The sequence below is a fragment of the Coloeus monedula genome, assembly GCF_965178545.1.
Source record: "Coloeus monedula genome assembly, chromosome: Z".
Taxonomy (NCBI): Eukaryota; Metazoa; Chordata; class Aves; order Passeriformes; family Corvidae; genus Coloeus; species Coloeus monedula.
In genome coordinates, this window is record NC_138822.1 from 57,697,873 (window position 1) to 57,718,209 (window position 20,337).

The window sequence follows — 20,337 nt, forward strand, 5'->3', positions numbered from 1 at the left end:
GGCTTCAGGGATGTCAATCCAAAACCACCATGGTGTGTTTCTGTTGTGGCTGTATCAAACTTCAAAGCCCAGAATATTCCAGTTGTCTCATCAATACTTTATGAAGAAGTAATACTACTCCTCTACTCCTGCTTCACGCTCCTCTGCTTAAAGGTGTATTTTGTATTTTTGCATACGCACAAAGCCGTATTCTATGATTCTGTGATTTGGCATCTCTGTCACAGTAACACATTCATAGGTCACATTTAAATTTGCAGCACAACTTACTAACTTTTTTACATTTTCTCTTCTCTCCCTTTTTTTTTGCATTGCCTCTGTTTACCATGCCACTTCCTCAGTGAGAGGTTTGACTGTTCTAAAGATATTTATATGTATTATATATATATATATATATATATAAAATATATATATATATAGTTGTCACACTGCAGAAAAGTAAACAAATAATAGACCATAGACATACCGATTGACTACTTAAAAGATGGGAACTTTTGTATGGGTAGAGACACACACAGGAATATACAGAGTCTCCTACATCAGGGCAGAGAACAGAAGTTTTTAATAACCTTTTAACATACTTTTACTACCACCATCAGCTAATCTGCTGGCGACAAGGCATTTTTCCTAATTTGCTCTTTAACAGTTCTCCCTCTCCTTTTCTTTTTTCTCCAAGAAATTAATCTGGATTCCTTCAGCATGACTAACAAGCAGGTATCTGTTCTACACCTTCTTATTAGTCACCCTAGTCCCTGTCTGTTTAATAATAAAAACATTTATCTGAGCCTTTCTCCCTTCCAGCCCTCAGAAAACTCTTACCAAGCTGCTGTCTTAAAATGCACCGAAAAATTCTTTTTCTTCCCATGTCCCAGCACAGCAGCAGCACCACAACCTGGAGGGACGAACACCTCCCAAAAGCCCAGCTGCTTCTTTCTGCCCTGTCCAGCAGGACAGCACTGACCACCAGAAGCAAAAAGGTGAAAAATGGATGTACTCATGGAGGAAGAGGTGCAGTTTGAAAAGAGAAAACAGCTCAATGCACGGCTGCTGAGCAGTGGCTGTGGAGGACACCATGCCATCCTCCCTGGGGACACTCAGGGTTAACTCAGAGGAACAAAGCCCTGAGGAGCCAGAGGGGAAAAGCAGGACAGGTGGGAAGAGCACAGGGACCACCACAGAGTGCCTTGCTTCGCTTTCACCACTTCCTACTCAAGTTCCACAATGAAGGCCCACAATTTCCCACTGTCTCCCCAAAAAAAGCCAGTCAGGAAGTGTGTTCCCTTTTCTTCTTTTCCCACAAAAGGAAGAAGTGGGGTCCTTGTTCTCCCAGCCCTTCAGCCAGCAGGTTCTGCAGCCACACTGAGCTTCCCAGACTGACAGTGCCACGAGGCTGCTGAGCTCCAAGCCCTCTGGCTGGTCTGGTCACCACTGTGCCACCGTCACCACCAGCCTGGCCCTGGGGATCAGCCTCTTACCTCGTGTTGCTCTGCTGCTCCCGTCCCCAGGACCCTGCTCTTCCGCCAGTTGTGCCCAGATGTTTCTGCCACAGCCCCACAGAGGGAGTGCAGGAGGCGTGAAGCAACACAGGGACGTGCGTAAGGCATGGAGGTAAATATTAAAGTGCTGCCTGGCAACCGGGCAACAAAAACCTCCTGACGCAGAGCTGCCGTGTGGCTGTGGCACACCCTGCTCGCACCCCGGCCTGCTCAGCCCCTACACCCCCTTGCAGGAAGGCTGGGGTGTCAAACAGTGAGGGTTTAACCAGACCAGGAGGCTGGGAAAGAGAAAGCCAGGAGATGCTGCAAACGGAGAGCAGGGTGTCCTCTGAGCTGTCAGGGATCCCTGGAGAGCAGAGCCAGAGGGGAGAACCAGAGCAATCAGTGCTGATTCCCGTTCTCCTGCAGCTGCAGCCCCACGGGTCCTGCCTGAAACCAGGCGTGGGTGGTAGAGGGTGCTCTGCAAGCCCTGGTGCCCTGTGAGCAAGGTGCAGCCAGGGATCCCAGCCTGGGGGATGGCTAACACACAGCTCTTGTGTGAGCTGGGGGGCAAATCTGCAGCAAGGCATCCAGGACCACCGGTAGCCCACCAGGAGTTGCTCCCTGAGTAAGAGTCCCGAGACCACCACAGCAGGGACTGGAAGGACAGGGAAGAGGTTACAGGATAGCACTGATTAAGCAAAGACTAAAATCCCTGTTAATTACCCCCCTGCCAGCAGAGCTGCTGGGTGACATGCAGCATGGAGTGATTAACAGGGATCAGTCTTTCCGCAGGAGCTGACCAGAGAACCTCAGGTGCTCTTGAGTTAGAGGATGGCTTTGCAGGAAGGGCTGATGAAGAGACCTGGAATCTAATTTGGTAAGAGAAGGAATACCCTTGGAAACTCATTTGTCCAGTTACCAAGGCAGCATTCAGGCTACTGCTAAAAGAGAACTGTCACAGAAGCCAAGCAGTGGGTTAGCAAAACAAACTATCAGAAACTGGTGATCTACTCTTACTGTGTGTACCTCAGAAATCTGCAAGTAAAATGGAAAGTGCAATAGCAGAAGAAGAAGAAAATAATGGTGACAAACATCAAAATGAAAAACTTTAACAGCTCAGAGAACTGGATGCAGATGCCCTTTGGAAAAAGACAACAAAAGGCAAAGAAATCCATGAGCTCTCGGTTTCACAGAACTAAAAACCATTGAAACTACTCTGGAAGTTCATCAGGAAGATTCATCAGACTGAGGAAGATCATTGCAGAAACTCAGAAAGGAGCACAATGCACCAGGTGGAGACCTTCAAAACCAGAAGAGAGGCTGCAAACGCTAACCAAGCAACCCATTCAGAAATGCTGAGATGACGACAAGAGAATAAATAAGAATCAACAAGAATAAAGCAACAAACCTCCAGAGTGGGACACACTGTCACTGCAACTTTTCACTACTTGAGGTGACATTCTCTCTAATAAAATGTGGAAATTGGTCTGTAAGACTGGGTGACAACCTTGCTTTCAGACAGCTGAACAGAACAGAGCTCCTGATCTCTGACACTGGTGGTTATCTTGAAGGCAGTAACAAAAAACCCCCAAACAACACCAAACCCTGCTAGACAGGCAGCAATACGGACAAAAACATGTAAAGGCCATAATGTGACAGGCTGAGATGCTCCTGCTAAAAACAAGCAAGGGAAGAGGAATCTGGGGAGAAGTAATCTGTTGCTGTGACAATGTAAATATAAATGTAAAATACAACTTCCAACCTCTTTGGCTTGGGCTTCTCTAGGTCAAGTGCTGGAACAATTTTGGCCATCACAGCACAGCAGAGATGAATATTGAAAGATGTGAGGACAGGTTTAGGTGGAAAAAATTAGTAAGATGTATGAATGACTTAGTGAAAGGAAAGGGGAGTCAGCACCTGATGCTTTGGTCAGGGCCCCAAGAAATGGGAAACAAAGAAAGTGACTCAGCCTATAATAAAGAATCTCTCAGTGATCTTCCTTCTGGAGAGAAGAGTCACTCTGTGGCAAAGGCTACCTGGAAAAATCAGGCACCTCTAGCTCTAGCAGCCCTTGGGGGAGCTTGTATAAATATTTGTTGATTGACGTAGCTGAACTCAGTCTGGAACAGAGGCCTGAAGAGCCACCCAAATTCTCTTCTGGGCTAACACCCCTTAGGCATGGCTGAGCTGGGACTGCTTCTCAGGCTTAGAGATCACAACACCTACGATTTCACAACCACTAACTCACAGGGTGTGTAATGCAAAGGAAAACCTAATCTACCTGACTACGAGTGGCTGCTTCTTTCCATGAATGGCCCTGATACCGAACTTTAATTAACAGTGTTTGTAAGATGTGGGCAGTGAAAGCTCTTCAGAGAACCATTGTGAGAAATAATGGGTTATTCTGCTGAAGCGTGAAATACCACTCGAGCTGTTAAGAGGTTAAACCTCTCACTTGCTTTTATGGTGTGTGGCAAGGGCTGTACAGCCCTCCCACCCCCGGACACACACACAGGAGGTAGGACAGGGATGGCACCACGGGCGTGTGTGTGCACACGTACAAATAAATACATAAATATACAAATGTGTGTACTTAAAGCTACACAGCATGTAAGGCATACAGTGACTTAAAATGGGAAAAAAGGTTTAGCACTGATAGTAACTCTTTAAATATCTTTTATTGTTACAGTATCTATAGTAGCCAAGTTCAAAAATTACAACTTTGAGTGCTCCTATGTCATTTTCCATCCCAAGTAATTTTGGAAATATTCTGCTATTTTGCAACTGCTGCTCTTACATGCAGTTCTGCTATTACATTTTTAAGAAAAACAACAACTTTTAAAGAGAAAGATAAGAATACCCACGACAACCAAGAAAATTATATTCTTTTGAAGATTTCAGTCTCTCAGTTAATTTTTTGGAGGCTTAATATTAAGAACCTAATGAAATGGAAGAGCAGGATGCAGGTTTCTAGTCAGTACCTGTGTATTACTCAGACACTGGGGTATTTGTGCTGCCTGTTGTGATGGGTTTCTCTGTAGAAGTGATGAGAACGATTTCTAAATGATTTACGCTGCAATTTCTGATGGCTGACTTTGCCCACCTGTAACTCCCCTTTCAATCCCGTTTTACTGAAACTCACCAACACTGCATGTTACAAACAAAGGCCTTCTGCTCCTGTCAGCCACTGAGGGCAGGTGGGGGGAAAAAAAAAATCCTTGGAGGACAGTTCGTTCCATTATGCACAACTATGCTCTAACTCAATCTAAAACTCCTTGCCAAAGTCGTTATTTTGGCTGGTTTTTAAACTCATGCTACTGTAGTTCAACTCATCAATATACCTGGTTTTAAATACCTGTCTTTGAAAAAAACCAAAACAAAACAAGAAGAAGAAACCCTGTCTCTGGAGATGCTTCGTTGTGCTTTTAGCATTCATCAACTCAGCTGGTGTGAATACAACTGAAAAATATGTACAATCTATTACTATCATTATAGTTCAAATTCCTGAGCTACTACTGTGGAAAAGAACAACCCTAAAATTTCATTATTCTGCCATTTTCTCACCATGCAGAATAAGCATTTGCAACAATCATTAATCCATACCCAGAAGCAAGATCAACCATCACTGAGAGATGGTAGAAGACACAGAGGAAATACAGCCATTTCCTCATGAAATAAAAACACGGTGATTTTTTTAAGAAACTGGTTTGAACCAGGAGATTGTGATGCTGATTAGCTTGTAAAGACTCTTTTACAGCCTCAGGAGATGCTAAATTTATTGATGATCATCGAAACATTGAGCCACTCACTCTTACCGGCTTCTTCTACTTCGAACACTGGAATAAAATTTCTGCCATTCTGGCACAGAGATGAAACTCTTCCAGACCTCACTACTGAGTTTTATGCATCAGCCAGAGCTGGTTAGCCACACCACTCAAATTTAATGCAGCAGGTTTTGAAGCAGTGTTTTTAGACACAACCTACTGGCATTTGAATTTGGTCACACTAAACAAAATGTTATCAAGCAAATCAGTAAGATCAGAATTATATTTACCACAGTGTAGAATAAGGCTTCACACCTCATAGAAACTGACAAACCACCTTTAGGTGAGATGTCTGTTTGAAGACATCTGGATTGCAGCAACCTAATTCAAGTCCAAGGTTTAATAAGGTTCAATACTGGCATGCTTGTTTTTCTTTATTTCAGCAACTCTTGAGACTCTGAAACAGCTTTATGCTGGGACAAAACACAGCTGAGGCCAGGGAATGACCATTCACTTTAAGCAATTTTTGTACTATTCAACTCTTTCTTTACCTTCCAACACTTCAGTTTCTGCCCACTTACATGCAGGAAGTTAGGATTGTGCAAAAATTTATGAGATCCCTCAGCTGATGGCGACAAGCGCTGTGCCTGTTTTCTTCTTTTGGAAGCAGAAGGAAAGAGTTTGTTAACTGATCACAGGTTATACACAATATCTACACAGCAAGAACCTTTACATACTCAGTTCAATTTGTGGCCAAGACTCCGGTATGCAGCTTGGCTTACTGCTTTAAAGGCTTTACTATATACAAAGGCAATTTCTATTTAATGTCCTTCCACAATATTGGAAGAGATCTGGAAACAAAGTCAGCGCATTCCAAGAAGGGTAACAGACTTTGTCTGCTGCCTTCACATCCTGTGTGTCTGCAAATAGTATCACAGGCTGCACAATCCTTGCTTCTTTTACACTAATCAACAATCAGCTTTAAACTCCCCATTCTTATTTCTCCTTAAAGCGTGCTCTTCAATTAGCTCCTCTTGGGAACTTCCTGTTTCTGTGACAGTAAATTTTACAATCTGGCACGCACTGAAATTTCACTTTCATTCAGTCATATTCCGATATTAGAAGCAGTGCCCCAGTCCTGTCAAGCCTCTTCTCAGGTTCCCACTCTGCACAGGACAGGATTACAGTAATGTATGAGCCGGTCACTGCAGCCAAGCTCTCCTTTTTCTCTGGGCAGCTCGAAAATCCTCTTTTCAGTTTCACCTCATGTGAACATTTAGCATTTGGCCGCAACTTCTCCAGCCAAACTGTTTCCATTTTCTGTGTGCTGTTTCGAACACCAGAACGTTCCACAGTTATCTGCAGCAGCAAACTGCAGGCTGGTAAGTAAACACCAGGAAAACAAGAGATTAGGTGCCAGCCACATGCCACGTGGCGCTGCTGAGCTCAGCTAGGATTTGTGTCACTTGGTCTGCAGTGTCACACAACACCCTGCTCAGCAGGGCTGGGATGCAGAGGGGGAGTAACAAACAGAACCAGGGAGTCACAAACAGATCCAGTATTCTCTAAAGGGGGTTTTTAAAAGACACTGAAGTTACGTAAAAGACAACTTCATCTTGAGGCTAAAGATCTCCGAGGTTATGAACTTGATTACTTCTACTGCAACAATCAAGCCAGGCAATACCCAACGTGAGCAGCACTCAGAAATGGAAATTGTTTTTCACTCCCAGAGTGCAGAGAAAATAGAGAGAAAATATTATTCATGAATGGCTGTATGAACTGATCCACACACGGCTACCAAAATAAATGGAGAACACAGGAGAATAAAAACCACCAAGTCAAGGGATCTCAACAGAACTTTGCTGTTAAAATATCATCTAAGGGCAAAACTGCATAACCAGGGGTGGTGGGATTGTGTTGTTGGGCTTCATTCTTCGATCATGTTAGAAAATTCCAACACTGTTTTATTATTCCCACTTAAAAAGAGGCAGATTGTGGCACTTCTTGCTTCAGCACTGGCTTCAACTCAAATCACTTCAGGAGAGCCTTCAGCATGCTCTGGAGGAATAAGTGCATTATGGTTCAATTAAAAAACATGGTATCTCCACCTTGGTGAGGTTTTGTCCTGCCTCACAGAGGCTTCTCTCCTGGGGATCAAAAATGTGCATTTTCTAGTTGGTTCCAGCACTTGTACTGAGCATGGCATAAAGGCAGGCACAGACCTGACTTCTTCCATAAAACCCGCAGGGTTTCTGAGCCTTAAGGAGCTCCCAAGGAGTGCTGAAGGCCACCACCCTCCCTGTCTTCCTGCCAGGCTCTTCCTCTGGCAGAGGAGACTCTGGACAAAGCCCCAGAGCGTTAATGAGCACAGGCATCCTCCTCTCAGGGGAAACAAAGGTCATGAATGGTGACAGTGGAGAGGCTGGAGACCAACTCAGTGAAAAAACAGTTCCTTTGCTTTCTGGGGACAGAGGTTTCTCCTCTACCCCCACTCCCAGTTGTCGAAGAGCCACTACCTCCAGGGCAGCACAGCTTTGCCCAGAATTCAAACTGGGAGTGTCTCCCTAAAGGGCAAAGTTTTACAACCAGACCTGTGAGGAAAAACTGGTCACGGAGCTCATTTCTGCAATTCCAAGATCAGAAACATGATTTTCTACAAGCTGTACCTACCTTACATATCTAACCACTCAAAGGAAACAAAAAAACCCCAAAAACCAAAAAAAAGCAAAACCCCAAACCAAAAAGCACTATTTTATATAAAAGACTGAAGGTAACAAACATTAGTCTAGGAAAGAGAATGTCTAATGCAGAAGCAGCTGTTAGCATATGTTTTATATCAATCTAAAAAAATACAACATTGAGGAAACTGGTTGCCAAAAAAAAAAAAAAAAAAAAAAGATCAAGAACTCAGCAGAGGTATCTGCAATGTTTAAAAAATTCTGGGCTATTTCATGCACTACTTTCACTTTCTCCAAAGGAGAGACAATACTACCAACAATTATCGCACAGTGGCACAACTTAAGCAATACCTACCTACCTAATTTTCACTACTGCAGAAAAGAATACAATTTATTGAAAAGTATTACTTTTTTTCCACGTTTTACATCTTTTAGTTCATATAGTTTTAAGTGTAATAAACTACTGATACCTGAGCACAGTTCAAACAAGAAGTTGCTCTTGCAGATCACCACACCCTGACTACGCAATACTCTGTGTACAGGCATATAGGCTCTGCGTTTGCATGCCAAAAAAAAAATCACACAGGTCTTGGAAGCCAGAACAGCGTGGGCCGCTGAGCAAGGAAAAAATACCAACCCCACCCCCAAACAAAAATACAGAACAACCCCACCCCCAAACAAACACAGAACAACTTGGGATACTGCTTTTAAACCCTGCTCTTCCTTGTCCCTCTCTTCTCCAAATTGCCATGACACATGGTGTCGGAAAAGGCTGCTTCCAGTATGTCAAAATAAATCTAAAGGCCTATTAACTACACACTGCTCTGGAATGCCTCAAGCCCTGGAGCTGGCACCTCGTGTTACCGCAGCCCACAAAATTCCCAGAAAGGGGGCGGAGAAAGGGGAGGAAACAAAAAAACAAAAAACAAAAAACAAAAAACAAACAAAAAAAAAAAAAAAAAAAAACACAAAACAAAACAAAACAAAAAAACTACAGCATGAACACAAACAAGCCTGAAGCAGAGGGAGCAGGAAAGCAGAGCAGGGATGGCTAGCTAACTCACGCGGTGGACGTGTGGCTCCTGTTTGCTGCAGGGACGCGGCTGCTCCTCGCCCCAGCGCTGGGGCTGTGGCTGCGTTTCCGGCAGCTGCCGGCCAAGCCAAGCCCTCGGCAAGCCGGAGTGCTGAGCCACACAATCCCCACCCAGCAGCACGGGGAGGGCACCCAGACCGGCAGGTTCGGGCTCCCACGCTGAACCACAGCGAGCAAACCCCTCCTGCTCCTTCTGGGGTCACTTCTGGAGCTGGCTGGACCAGGGTTCCCCCAGCAGGGGCAGCTGGCACTGAGCGCCACGCAGCAAAAGCTGGGGTGAGGCTAAATTCAGCATCGGAAAAGCAGTGTTGGCCTTCCACCCTTTGGTTTCTCAGCACCGGTGTCAAGAGAAGGAACCCACTCATTTCCCCTCAGCAGAGTAATATCCCTATTATGAGCTTACAGTACCTAAATTTGGACTGATTACCCAGATTCTAGGAGTACTAATTGAAAGCAATTGAGATGATTTAGGCCACTTAAGGCCACCAAAACTTGACTGTCTAGTGCTATTTTTAAGCACAACAAAACCAAATAATCTGTATTAATTTAGAAATTCAAAGGTGCTTCTTGAAATACCAATAGTGATCTGCTCTTTAATTTTTTTTTTGCCATATAATCAAGTTTTCAATACCTGTAGCAGTGTGGGAGAGTTTGTTGTTTTGTTTTTTTTTTTTAATAAAAAAAGCCCCTGTGCTAACAACAAAACCTTCAGCCATTTTTTCATAATAACCTCTGTGTTGCCCTTTATCTTGAGGGAATAATAAGAAATAAGCCAGCCCTGGAAGGGAATTAGAAAGGGAAAAACACCTGCAGATTGATGAAGAAAATATCCTACTTCTGAGTGCAGTATAGAATTTGTGTTGTGAAAGGATTGTGCTATTTTGACCACTGCACAGCTTTACAAGTTGCAAATCCTGTACCACTACACAAAGCCAGCTCTTCCACACAAGAGGCACCTTCTGTACTCCAGCAGCTTCCAATTTTTAATGTTTAAGTCTATTTTTAGCATGCCTCTGCCACCAAGAAAAGCCAGCACTGTTCTGCACACAAACACAGTCCTCCTGATTTTCACATGGTGCCAACAGCTCTGAGGGCAACTTCCAGGAACAGCCCCATGATTTGCCACAGTCCTGGTGCAGAACATCTATAAATTCTGTGAATCTGTTTGTCATGACACACACCTGCCCCAGGGGGAACTTGAAAAGGAAGTCTTCAGATAATCTGAATTGTTGTTTTTCTGAATAATCTCAAATTTTAGAGATAGCCTTGGCAACCTTCACAATATGACTGGGAACATTAGAATAAATTTATGCACCTCTGTGGACATTCCCAACCAATCCTGTGACTTCAGATGCCTTCTACTCAATAATGCTTTCCTTTAGAATAAGGTGTCTCTGCAAAGCTCACAAAATAAAAATCTGGTGACAGTTAAGTAGGGTGTGTAGCAGAAAAAAACACTGACAGTAGGTGTCACTTTGATGACAATCCAGACAAACTTTTCAGCTGCAAAAATAGTAGGGATTTCAGTCAAAGATGTTTAGTGATGGCTCTTCTTTTTCCTTGTTTTCCTGTTTGCTGGTTAAGAAAGCAGAGTGAATTCCCCTTTAAAACAGTGTTAATTTGGATGCCAGCTGAAAGTAACTAGTCTGAAATTTCTTAAATCATTAAGGTCAAGAAGCTTTCTCTGAAAATCTGAAATAATTCTCACTGCATTTCCACTGTTGTTGAGCTCTCCCAGCACTGCTTCCATAGTCCACAAAAATAAAACAACGATTCTCACTTCTCTAAGCTGCAGCAGCCAGCCAGAAAAAGAAAATAATTACTCATTAAGAGCAATGCAAAAAATCTGCTACATAAAAAGCAGCAAAACTTCATCTCTTATCAACAGAAATACCATATAAGAACACAAAAATCCAGGAAGGGTGCCTGCATCCAGCTGTGCTCAAGTATTAGTGCCTTCTATTAATAGACACGATTGAACACTGAGGTGGAAATTGGCCTTCCTGATGGCTGTGGAACTGGCAAAAACTTCATTAAAGTCTGTAAAAGGAAACAAAAGTAACACTGGCAGGAGACCTTCTGCAGAGGAATGAGGTTAGTTCAGTTTTTCCTCCTCACTGCTGCCTGCTAATCCTGGCAGCCATGACCTGGTTTATGCATCTGGGCAACCAATGTGTACGTGGAAGAGGTTGCTCTTGGGCAACCAACCCAGTAAACATTCCTGATGATGACAGCCTCACCCGAACCTCCCTTTTCACTCCCTTTACCTGGCAAGGCAGGAGCTCACTGAAAACCCCCCTGGTACAAACCAACAGCTGAACAGGACTCCCTCATCCAAGAGGAAAGAAAGGCTTGTCACAGAAACAAAGGAGTCAGAACATCTGTTTCAGTTAAGCCTCTCTAAATTATTCATTCAGATTTGAGTAATACAAAAGCTGGGCACATCCAGGTTGCTGACTGAGCCTCCTAAGTGCCCTTAGTGCAGAGGAGGAGGCAAGAGAGGCAGCATTTCTTGCACCACAGGGACACTTAGGCAGCCAATTAACATCCCTGTAGGAACACACTGAGCAGAAGCAGTGAGTAAACACTGGCTGCAATTCCAGGAACTCAAGAGTGACACAGCAGAAAGCACAGGGGAAAAATGAAGGCAGGGAGAACTGCATTTCTGATGGATGGTGCAACGAAAACAAAGCCAGGCAGCTGAGTGCTCTCACTTGGACAATGAGACTGGCCACATGCTGGAGCATGACACCTTCATCACACACAAGCTCCTGCATCTGGAAGTCAGAAACCCCAGAATAAACAAGCCATCAGTCATTATTACTTATTAGCCAAAGGAAAAATTACTCAGGCCTGATGTGGAGGCAGCAAACCCCCTCTTGGCTCTTCAGTTTAATTAATTTCACCATAAGGTAGGAATAGGTTAAAAAAATGAAGAGTGTGAGCTGGAGCAACTTAACTATCCCACCTCCCTTTCCCCTGGTAAAGATTTAGAAATTTATCTAGGATAAGTAATGACAAGTAAGTATTACTGACCAACAGAATTATTAAAGCTACATCGGGGGAAATAAATAACAGAAGAAAAAGCACTCCTAAATTGTCCAAAAACTGGTGGAGTATGTCTGACTGCACTAAAAGATTCGATCTGATTTTGCAGGAAAACAGAAAGGGCCATCTTGCCTTTTCAAGAAATACTTCCCTTCCTGTAAAATTCCTGTTTAAAAAAAAAAAAAAAAACCTACAAATTTTTTTTGTTTGCAATAGGTATTTTTAGAGAAGAAAATAAAGGCAGAGAAGAATACAGCTTGACAAATGGCTTGGAAAAAAGGTATGGGTGGCAAAAACTACAATAAATGTCTGAGCTTTCCTCTATTTTAAGTAACACTAGAGGTCACAGGAGATTGCTGAAAGTAAAAGTTACAATTAACAGAAGAATTAGCCTATGTGGAAAAAGGTGGAAATGGCTGAGTGGGAACTAAAAAGGCTGAACTTAAATTAGCTGTTGATTAAAAGCCAACATTAGATAGTATGAGGTGAATATTTTCACAGTACATAATCTTTACCAATAAGTATGTTGTAATGTCACAGAAACTGGAGAAACACCAAGTACTGGTAAAATACATAACTTAAGCTGTCATAACCTAATATACAGCAATTCCTGGCAATTCCATTGCATTATTTTCATGACAGTACCTTCCAGTTCTTAGGCTTAATGGCATGTACAAATTGTGCCTTCCACACTTAGAAGTTTTTTCTACTTGTCATAGAAAGAACATGTACTGGAAAAATAAAAGACTTAAGAGATGTGTTAGCCAGCAAATTAGACATAAACATCCCTGGGACTATGCAGCTGGTGGCTGATACGGGCTAGAGAGCTACATCCAGGTTGACTAGGAGGAGAAAAACCCTGGCAAAGTGCAAGGAATAGAAAGAAAAGAAAAAAAAATGCTGGGCTGTCTTCAGTGATAGACAAAAACATTGAAAGAAAGGGACAAGAGGATTTATATCTTTGTCTCCAACCTCACTAAGTAAAAAGGAAAAATGAATTACTTAGGAAGCATGCAGATATCTTTAGGTGTATTGTTTTACCAAAGCACCGATTAAGAAAATAAAAAATCCCATTCACATACAGAAACACTTCCTGCTGTTAGGATGCTCCAAACAATGGGCTCTCTCCAGATACAGAACACTGTGGTGGATCAGTGGAACCCTCTCAGCTTGACTTAGGAGCAGCCAGCCTCACATCTTGGGTGTGAACCAAGGAGCTGGAAAGGCCCTGGCTTGCACATGGGAGTGAAGGTGGGTTGAGAAATATGTCAGAAGGTGCTTCTAAAACCCAGAATTTCAGGGTAACCAAAGCACAGAAAATGCTACCAGAACTAAACAGACATTGATCTTGTCTCCACTACTGACCAGCACCCAGCTGCCTCACTCTATCAACTGCCATCAAAATGGGCCCAGTCTGAGCTCTCCCTGAACTGCAACTGGAGTTAAACTTTACTGTCAAACTTCACCAGCTTCCATCAAACTGTCAAAAATATTTATTTACCTCAATAGAACACATTGCTGCTTCTCTTTTGAGTGATCTGCATTTTATTCACCTGTGACAATTATGTACCTAACAAGGGCTACCAGGTGCAGCATCAGCAAGAATATTTTCAACACCCTCTTTCAATGCCCTGCAACACCTGAGCACCCTGTTTCCCCTCAAGAGAGTATCACCTGCACCCCTTTGCAACTCAGCTTTAAAATGCTTCTCGAATGATCTGCTGAATTGCTCCAGGGGCAACAAAAGCAAAGACAAGCTGTCAGTGCTTAAAACTCACCAAGTTCCACCAAGTAAACAGAACCCAAAAAATACAAATGCCTTGTAAAAAAAGACCATTTCCTTAAGTATGCATTACCTTAGCAGCAGCAGCTGCTCCACTTGTCTCTGTTTTGGGGGGCTGGCTGACATTAGCACTTGCTTGTTTCTTCTAGAAAATAAAAAGACATCATAAAGGTCAGGAATGTTGATGAAAAAAAAGAAAAGCCAAGTAAAACTGTAAAACAAACAAAAAATACCCCCCAATGAAATCCAAAATACTAAAAAAAAAGAAAGAAAAAGCACACTTAAAAATGTCCATTAGAACATTTTTTGCAAGGCGAGTAATCAAAAAATGAATTCTCCTATGTAACTTTAATTCACACAGGCACATTTCAGAGCCCAGAAATGTGCACACCCAGAACAGGCTGAGTTCTCTTGCAGTGTTTTAATGGAGGATTCCTGTGGCACAGCAACTCCATTTCAAGTTAACAGTTAAAGCAACAGTAATTATATAAAAACTATCACGAAAATAAGAGGGGCAAACCATTGCTGTTCAGACATAATTTGAAAGACTAACCATGAAGGTAACATCACAGCTCAGGTAGGGAAGTAAAAATACAAAGTTAAGGGCAAAATTACAGTTTTTCTAAAAAACAGAAGATTCACAACACAATTAAAGATTTCACATTCTCCAAAGCAGGGCAGGCTGCAGAAGCAACACAGATCCAACCAGCAAACTCAGAAATACCACTTTTCAATGCATGGGACACCAGATTTGTAACACTCTGGGAGATCCAGAGACTCTGCCATTAAGGTAATTCCACCTCTTGTTCTCTTTCTAATGTAGCTGGAAAACCTGGAGATCACCTGGAGATCACCTGGAGCAAACGAAGATGCGCTTTCAACAGTCACCTCCAGAGATGGGGCAGTGGGCCACCCACTGTGGCCATGTGTACAAGATTAACACAACCAAAGTACGGCCCAAAACTGGTACCAGCTGGAACAAAGAGGGATCTTACACCAAGGATCACGCTGGAAACAATGACATCCCAGTCAGACTCCACAGGATGCTGCAAAACCCAAGGCTAGCACTGATTTTTGCCTGTTAAAACCATGTTAGGAGTGTGCCAGCCCAGGACCCTCCTGCACAGCTACTGAAGTCCGGTGCTGCTGCCCAGTACAGACCTGCCCAGCCACTGGAGCCCAGAGCCTCGGGTCTCTGCCCAGGCTGAGGGATGGTCACAGGTAAAAGCAGCAACAAAACTCAAAGACACACAGAAGCCTTGACACAGCCCCCTTCCACCGTGTGTCAGCCGGGTTTGTCTCGGTATTTTCTCCTCTGACCACACATTCCTAAGGGAGCAGACAATCTGTTTCCACATACTCTTCAACCCTCATTACAATGAGCATTTCTGACTCCCTTAAGAAGGAAGCAGTGTTCCAGCTGAGGTGGTAATGATCCTGGAGGAAGGTGATGGAGGTGTGATGCGTTACAATTTTGTAGAGACAGTACTGAGAGGCAGAACACCTTTGGCTTTCTGACACTGACATAGTGCACTGAAGATTCTGTAATAAGCATCATCTACAAACCCTTCAACTTTTAATTAAGTTGTTCACGTAGTTTAAAGTTTGAAGTGCTAACCTCCCCTTTTCAAAGAGAAAAAGAAAAAAAAAAAAGAGGTCACAACAAAAGGATTGCCAAAAAAAAAGAGCAAAACTCTGCAGAGCAATCAGTATTGTGGGCACACCTTCAGCACCACAGATCTTGACTGGCACCTCATGCTCAGCCTTTGACTCAGGGTTCATGGTGTTCAGGATTTACCTTTGGGACCAAAGACGATGTCTAACGTAACTGTGATGCTCTGAAAGTATCACAGAATTCCACAAATCCATAAAGTACTGTTTTAGAGAAGGGAGTCTTTATGGCACCTACCAACATACTCAAAAATTTCAGGCCCTGAAAGGGTAGCTTTCCCCAACCCCCAACAAGTCTGAGCTACAAAAAAAACATCAAAACCAAACCAAAACAAAATAACAGTAAGATTTAAAAAAACAACAACAACAAAAAAAACCACAAAAAACCCCACAAAAAAACCACAAAAAACCCCAACCCCCCAAAAAAACAGGAAAAAAACCATTGCACCCCCCCCAAAACAGCAAAACCAACCAACCAACAAAAAAAAAAGCCCCTCTCCAAAAAGCAGAACCAGCTAAAAGGGTGAAATAAATCCTTTTCAGAGCATGAACTTATGTTAATCAACTAAATGGAATAAAGAAAAAATGTTAATGCAAATGTTTGTTTGGTGATAAGCCAAGCAGCATTTAAAGGTAAAGACAGAGAAGAAAAATTAACAAATACATTTTGCCCTGGAACAGAGAAGAAGACTACCTGCAGATAAGCCATGTGGAAAGTTCAGCCACCAGATTAAATGAGTATTACTTACTGAATACTGACCACCACACATTTTAGTTCCCAGAGTCACCTTTCAACAGCAACTTCTTTGGTATCTACCCCCCCTTAATACATTTGTAAAAACACAAGGGCTGGCCACATCATTCATTTAGGTTTATCCTTCTTTCACTCTAAAATAAGGATGTTATGGTGTTTCCCAAGATGTTCCCTCCAGGCAAACCAGCTCAGATACCCTTTTATTGACAAATACATCAGAGCTGTTCCCATCTTCTCCCCCTCCAAGACTGGAAGAGTATTTTTCTTCTGTGACAATCTCAGACACAAACAACTGAAGAATTACCTTGCAGCTGTACTCACACCTTGCTTCCCAACCTGATAATAACAGAGATAATCAATTATCAAAGCACAGCTTCTTTATGAAATGAATTAAAAGAATTATGGGCCTGTAAAGAATTGTGTGTGAAGGAATAAAAGCTGTGGCATAGAGGTACATCATTAGCAGTGGATTCAAAACAAAAAGAACAGTTTCAGAGTGGAATATTAATTCTGCAGGTTTAGTAAAGGGGAGATGAAATATACATCCTTCTCATAAGCAGATTTTAAAAGGAAATACATGTATCAAGACTGGTGTCCAGAATATGGACTAAATGTTCATTTTGAACTACAGCATTCAGGTGTTCATTGCAAGACTGGAGTAAGAATGCATATGGTACACTTGTCTTAAGAAAGAAAATACACAAGAGGCAAGAATGTGCTATCTCTGTTCTGCAAACGCTTTTGACAACCATCAGCAGCATTTCAGCCTCCTCTGAATCTTTCATTCAGAACAGCTCGAGCAGCAATCACTCTATATTCCTTCAGAAAGCACAGACTTACATTGCAACAGCTCTCAGCAAGTACCAGAATTTAACTGAAATAATGTTATTTTTCAACCACCTTCAGCATTTTAGCCAAAAGAAGCACCAAAACGGAAAAGAGGGGCAGAGAGAGAAGCTGCTGCTGTGCTTCTCAGAGCCCTTCCACTCCTCCACTGAGGACGGATTAAGGCCCCAATCCCCTGTGCCAGTGCCGAAGTGCTGTGGGGCACAAGGGGGAAAGAAAACAAACAAACAATGCAGATATAAATAACTAATTTGGTACCAGAGTAAGAAGAAACCTCACAAACACTGCAGGTTACCCCTGCACTTCCACAACTCAGACCAGCAGTGGGCACCCCAACAAGACTGTCACCAGTCAAAATGCCCGTTGTCCCCATTAATGCTTTTTCTGGATAAGGAATCCTAAGTGGCAAACATCAGGATTAAAAAGTACCACAGACAGCGATTTCAGAGCAAAGAATCAATTCTAAAAGGATAGAGATGCTTTAGCACCAATAATCACTGTCAACTTTTCGAAGTAAAGAATATAACTCCTGCTAAGTAAACCACAATGAGCTGAGCAAGCAGCACAGGTTCTGCCGACAGTGCTGTAAAGCACAACTCAAAATTCCAGGCCATGTTAGAGAGGGTCCTGCTTCACACCATAGCTGGTGAAATATGGCCTCACCCTAAGCTGGGGCTTCCAATTCCTATAATACATGGTTCTGCCTTCCTTTTTAGTATTGCATTTTAACATCCAAAGAGCAGCCATGCACAGGCTGGGCTTTTATATGGATACAGAACCTCTCATTGGTATTTCCCTCTGCAACAGTAAAAAGAGAAAGGTATTTTTCCATATTAGTAACATGGATCCACTCAGAGCAGGGGCGTTTCAGAGCACAGCCACACACAATGTGAGCACTTCTTTTGCATTATTCTTATGAAATTCACGTGGTTGTGTAGCAGAACACACTGTGCCCCAAGGGCAACCCTCTGACAGGCAGCACCGACTGGATGTGGCATGCAAGATTAGGACAGCAGAACAATGCACCTCATTACAGTGCACGACCTGCCTTCCTGGGTTTGGATAAGCTCCACTTGTATCATTTCCCTGTCTCTAGCAGTGGTCAGCAACAGACAGGAAAGAAAACAAAACCAGAGATGGAGAAACAGTCCAGATCCATGTTGATGTTTCTTCTAAATACTCTTCCAGCCTCCATTTGTGAGCCAGGGACTTCTGAACTTCAGTGTATTTTATAAACCACCCTCGGTTTCTCTTCAGAGATTTTGCTCCATCTGCCCTTGAAAGCATTTATATTTTAGTATCCAAGGGCTTCTAGAGAACTAGTGCCCCAATGGCCTCAAAAGTGGAAGTGATCTGAAACTGGTAGAAAGGCACACATTAGCTGAAAACTGTATCAAGATGAGGGATAAAATAAAACCACACCAGCTGTCCCTCACATGCTAACAAATTGCTAAAAGCCTTGGAACACCAGGAGGCAAGTGGAATAAAGGAAATTTACTATTTCGTACGCTTTGCAATGGCATCTCCAAACGCGTTGGCTCAGGTCCAGGATGTCACATCACAGTGAGAGAACAGAGGGACAGATATGGGGAAACCTGCAGTACATCACTCACTTTTGCTGGGTGGCAGCTGCATCCCAGCTGCAAAAGTATGCCACAGATTCATGTGCATGAGCAACCAGCAATTCCAACAACCACCATTTCTTTTCTGTTAACACCCCCCATACACACACCCACAAGGAATGAAAACATTTCAGTAAAGCTGATCTAGATTTTCAGGAAGTGTCTGATTCTCCCTAGAATTCAATAAATGTAAGGTTCTAACAACCAAGACATGAAGATTTAGGACAGATCCCTGTAACTTGAGCCTTTGTCCTGGAGCAGTGTCCAATACAACATAACACATACACACACACTTTTATTGACATTTACACTGATGAAAAACTGCCTGTATTTTTTTTTCAATTACATATTCTAACACATCCGTAGTTTCCAGCACATCTTTTGACTGTTCCTATGAGGCACCATGCACAGATACACACTCAGCTTCTCATCACTAGACTGACAGACTGTGTGAATCTCAACCCAAAGCAGACCCTTCCTGTGCAAGCACATCCCCCCATCCTGTCTAGACTTAAAGCTTGAGCAGCACTGCCAAAATGATGCAAACAAGTATGACAGTGTCCTTCCTTGGCTTAAATCTTTAGGCAATGAAGTGATGGAGATCAGTCTTTCCAAGGACAACACGGCCCTGTCAACCATGGTATCACAGTTCCATCCTTTCTGTGCAAGTTCATGTCTTACCAAACAGGTTTCTATCTACAGTAAACCTGCTGTGTTTTCTTCAGTCTGCTTCTAAGTCTCCAAGAAGAAATGCTTAAGAAGCCTGCTCTACACCCTAACAGTATTCATTTTGAATTCCCCTTGATGTTGTGGCTAATTGGCATCTCCCACTCAAACCAATGTCAGGCCTTTCCTACCTCTGCTTTTCAAAGCTCTACCCTCCTTCTCTCACTCCTTCAGGACTATATACCCAAAGAATCTGAGAGATAAGAGTTGCTTGTTGTTATTTTTACTTATACAACAACCATACTGATTTTAATGTTTTCCTTTCAGTATGGATATAAACTCTTCAAAGACCTCCACATTTTCTTGTAATTTTCCTAATGCCAAACCCTTCCTAGTAGGCAGGTGAACAAACTCAGTATTCTAGATAATGTTGCCCAAAGCTCCCTACAGATGTATTATAAACTTCTGCTTCAAAAACTGAAGGTAAAGGAATAATCTCTGACTTTTAAACAAAAATGTAACATTGCAGACTCTTGGGAAAGTTGTACAAAGATTTTGAGTTGCTTCTTCCACTGTTTAACAAATCGGAGTGTCTTGGAGGTAAGTGTGAGTCACAGTGGAGTCAGTGCCCCTCAGCGGGTCTGTGGAAGAGGTTTTTCATCTATTTCCACTTTTAAGCACTGCAGAGTGGATGGAACAAGTAAAATATACAAAGAAATTCACAAGAGGAAACATACCTGCAGTATCCTAAGGACTCAAAAAGCAGAAGTATCCGGACAATAAATTTCAGTAAGAGTCTTGTTTTGCTGGAAACAGATCTTCTCCATGAGAGGTCAGAAACATTAACCCCAGAACCCCAAACTACAGGCCTCGATTCCCACCCTTCCCACAAAAATGTCAGCACTTCTCTACTAAGAAGAAAAATGTGCAGTCAAAG

The 20,337-nt window shown here is 42.7% G+C and overlaps 1 protein-coding gene across 5 annotated transcripts in view; it reads right to left on the reverse strand.

Annotated features, from left to right (window-relative positions):
• CAST (calpastatin) overlaps positions 1-20,337 on the reverse strand; it is a 49,337-nt gene that overhangs the window by 23,361 nt on the left and 5,639 nt on the right. For all 5 annotated transcript variants that reach the window (XM_082301341.1, XM_082301340.1, XM_082301338.1 and 2 more), the window contains exon 3: positions 13,915-13,986. In XM_082301341.1, the coding sequence (XP_082157467.1) occupies positions 13,915-13,986 (72 nt within the window). The remainder of the gene's footprint in view (positions 1-13,914; positions 13,987-20,337) is intronic.